Source organism: Austrofundulus limnaeus, unplaced genomic scaffold, assembly GCF_001266775.1.
Source record: "Austrofundulus limnaeus strain Quisiro unplaced genomic scaffold, Austrofundulus_limnaeus-1.0 Scaffold36, whole genome shotgun sequence".
Taxonomy (NCBI): domain Eukaryota; kingdom Metazoa; phylum Chordata; class Actinopteri; order Cyprinodontiformes; family Rivulidae; genus Austrofundulus; species Austrofundulus limnaeus.
The window spans coordinates 1,250,066-1,254,114 of NW_013952438.1; the positions used below are offsets into that span (position 1 = coordinate 1,250,066).

At 37.8% G+C, this 4,049-nt stretch overlaps 1 protein-coding gene across 2 annotated transcripts in view; it reads left to right on the forward strand.

The window, feature by feature from the left end:
- Nucleotides 1–1,604: 1,604 nt before the first annotated feature.
- Nucleotides 1,605–4,049, forward strand: part of thbs4b (thrombospondin 4b) — a 22,077-nt gene continuing 19,632 nt past the window's right edge. Inside the window, exon 1 of one of the 2 annotated variants that reach the window (XM_014006519.1) lies at nt 1,605–1,796. In XM_014006519.1, the coding sequence (XP_013861973.1) occupies nt 1,718–1,796 (79 nt within the window). In that variant the 5' untranslated portion in view covers nt 1,605–1,717. The remainder of the gene's footprint in view (nt 1,797–4,049) is intronic. The other variant, XM_014006520.1, reaches the window with a different exon arrangement.

The window sequence follows — 4,049 nt, forward strand, 5'->3', positions numbered from 1 at the left end:
AACTGAAAGAGATAAAAACTAGAATCCTAAAGCACACAATGGATGAACTTTCCTCTTCATAAATTCCAGTTATTGGTCTAATTTCCTTGGTGTTTACAGACCGTTGTTAAATAAATTGGAAATGCTTCACAGAGGTAAACATGGCCTCATCCCAACTCTTGAGATATGCTGCCATCAAATTAACTTTTTTTTCTTCTCAAAATAATATGAATGTGTTGTGTTCCATTATACATCAAACATGATTTGATGGGATTTGCAAATCATTGCATTCTGTTTTATTTCTATTTTACACAACTTTTTCAGAACTTGAGTTGTACAGAATTGCTCTGAGTCCTCTCTGGAGCACAGAAACAGATGTTAAAAAAAATCATCATATTGGATAAGCTTCATTCATCGGTAACCCAGTTCATATTAGTGTCATTGGGTTACAATTGTGCTATAATCATTTGACTTTTACAACTTTTATGAGACGCTGACATCATGTGTGAGGGGTCTCAGGGTTCGGTTGTATTGGGACTGTGAGTAAAAATAGTCAGGGGATGGTGTCAGACACATTTGGGGTTAGGTTTTTATTTTATAGCCAGATGCTGTGTTCACTGTCTGACCTCATCCACCGCACTGTGATGGCAGCCAAGTGAACTGATGGGGCTTGTTGAGCTCCTGGTTGAGGTGGAGGCTCTCTGTGCTCCAGACTCATTTTTAGTGGTGTCCTGATACTGATTTTGGTATCAATATCGGACCTATTAAGGAGAACCACGTTGTTCTAAATAAAAGAGGTGTTTTTTTTTCATTGTGTAATGTTTAAGTACTAACACAGTAAGTACTCTGTGTTGGCGAATACCAAAACTGACATACTCATACTAATACTCTGAGAAAAACTGGTATTGGGACATTCCTAAAAATAAAATAAAATAATACAATATGATCCCAAGATTTGCTGAAATTTGTAAATTGCTGTCTTTTTTTTAGTCATGGTACATGTGCATCTACTTGATTTAAAAATATATATTTTAAAAGAGAGTATTTATTTTGACCTCAGTGGTATTATACTTCCTACCAGATTTATTGATTCTTGTAAAATAATTTAAAGCAACCACCATTAAGACTTAAGTCGCCTCAACTCTGCCCAAAAACGTGGTGGTGTGTGGAGCCAGACTTGCTGACGACCTGGCCCGTGTGTCAGCCTGCCACCTGTCTGGTTAACTCGGCTTGTAAAGGCATCCGCCCCGGAGCCCTCATTTCCTGCAACTGCCCAGGAGTGGAACCGGGGGAAGCTGAGGTGGGTAAAAGGTGTTACATCTGAAATCTGGACGCAAAGTGAAAACAACAAACAAACTCTAAAATCAACACAATCTGTCAGTCAAAAGTGGAAAACAGTTTTATATGTGACCCCCAAGACTAAAGATGGGAACATGAAGCTGGTCACGAACAAAGAAAATAACATTTCCTTTGGGAATTTGGAGCTGCAAATTGTCCTAGGTCAGCCCTTCACTGCATGGGGCTGTCTTTGGAAAGTTTTAAAGGCAGGTTTAGCCCTAATGCTCCTCCCTGAGTAAAACTCCTACAAATCCCTTTTCACCATCCAGAGACACACAAAAAGAGTCATCAACGTTTAACAGGCTTAAAATTGAAGTTTTGCCTTGCTATTGATTTAAAAAGAACACTTAGAGCATCTCTACACAGAAACTCCAGATCTGAGAGCAGCTGGAGGAACAAAATGGTTGGGTGGACAGCTTTCATTCTGGCCTCACAGCTGCTGTTAAAACTCTGCATACATGTGGAGGCTCAGGCTTTGGGTGAGTGTTATTTAAAGTGTTTTAATTTTTATTTTCATTTTTACATTGTCCATTCTAACAGCTGTGCTTGGTGGTGACTGAAAAAGTTCTGAGATGATGTTGAAGACTTGAACATGGAAAATGAAATACTTTATTTTTTGTATGTTGTATTTTTGTAAAGATTAAACGTATAATCCGTTTTCTTTCTCTTTGTGTCAAATCAATCCGAACAGATTTGATGCCACCGCCACTTAGTACTTTAACACGTGGGTTTAGGTTTAGGGCATAATGGTGAAGCAGAGACACTATGAAAGCAAAAATGTGTTTTCAAACCCAAAGAACACAAAGGATTAGACATGGAGAAGGACACTCGCTGAGGTGTGATTAAAGCACTAAATATTCCTGTCAATTGTTGAGATGAGCTAAATATTGTGTGTGCGTGCGTGCGTGCGTGCGCGTGCTTCTGTAGAATTTTAGAAACTCTACCAGCCATATCAGCTTGATTAGCTCAGCTTTCAGGAGGTTTAGCTTTCTGGCTCACGTTTGTTTAAACTAATTCCCAGCTTGTCACACACACGGGAATAATTAAAGATGATAATACTGAACTTCACACACTCTGTTCTTTCAGTGTCCACCACACACTCACAGCCACACACAGCTGAAAAACGCCAAGCTGCTGACAACACGGGCAAACACTGGTGAAATCGAGCATCCTTCAATCCTTTTTTAATACTAATAGTGCTCAAGTTTTTAAAATAAAACAAATCCAGATTATTGAAAATTTCCATAGATTATTACCATTGAAAATTATCATAACTGGATTTTATAGTAATTTTAAAAAGTGGCATCAAATTAAAGCATTGCTTTGGTTTTCATTCAGAAGCACAAAGCTGAGACACTTTGTAAAAGATATTGAAGATATCAGTCAATATTAACATCCCGAGGATGTCTTCAAACATGGCAGACATCATTAAAATTAATAAAATTCCACTTTTTATTTCAGACACAGAAACTCTATTGAGAAGCTGCTGGAAAATAATTTGTAAATAAATAACGGGGTCATATTTGCAGAGAATTAATTACCTTCTGTATCTGGAGAGTTTCAGTCCATGGTTTAGCCCCCCCCCCCCCCCCCCCCCCCCCCCTCGGTTCTCTTCACGGGGGTTTGGTCACGACTTGGCATTACTTTTTCATGCAGAGCTGCTGCATTTTAGTAGATTTTTTTTTCAATGTTTTCAATAGAAGCCACAAAAGGATAGTAGAAACCTTTATTTATTTACTTGTTGTTTTTTCTTTGCTATGGATTATTTTATGTTAAAGTTTCAGGATGAGTCACTGGCAGAGAATCTTGTTGCAGAAGGCTAACTTGTTATTGTTTCATAAGGGTGTAACCTGAACCATGTTTTCCTCCACCTAACTGGGCTTTAGTGATGCCAGACCAAATTGAGGTTGACAGCATGAAGTCTGAAAAGAAGAATCTAAGATGAGATTTGGTTTGATTCAAGAAACAGATCATCACCACGCAAACAAAGAACAAATAAAGGACATTTATTCTGGCTCGAAGATCTTCTGACTAACTTGAAAAAACTGTTTAGGTGTCTTTTAAAATATGTTTCAGTGGAGTGTTTATGAGTAGTGAATATTTTACCTGCAGCAAACAGAATAATCTCTGTCCGAAGAATCAAAGATAAATTTTAAATTTCTGCCACCTAACACCAGTCAAACATCAAAAGGTTTGTATTTATTGAAGCAATTGTATTATAAAAGAAGCCATTTTTGTGAAGAAAGACCGTCCATCATTAAACAGAGGTGGAGGCCTCCATTTTCAGTTGTCCCCCTCCTACAGCACTGCCATTGGCAGTATCACTCCACCCCCTGTTAACAATAGGTGTTAATTAGGTGTCAACGATAGCCATGTGATGTGAGTATCAGTCACATGGAGGCAGTGCTTAAAAGCCTGAATTTTGCCTGAAACTCTCAGACTGAAGAAGTCTCTTGGAGGAGAGACGAAACGTTTCATTAGAGAAGAACCCGTCCAGAGGACCTATACATTTTTTTTCTTTTTAAAAGTAACTAATTAGAAAATAACAAAAGGCTAGCTAAAAGTTAAAGCAGCAAATTGCTTGCTAAAAAGAAAGAGGCTAGCTAAAAGTAGCAAAAGCTAGGTAAAAGTTAAAAATTGCAAAAAGATGGCTAAAAGTTAAAGCAGCAAATTTCTAGTTAAAAAGAAAAGGCTAGCTAAAAGTAGCAAATGCTAGCTAAAAATATCAAAAA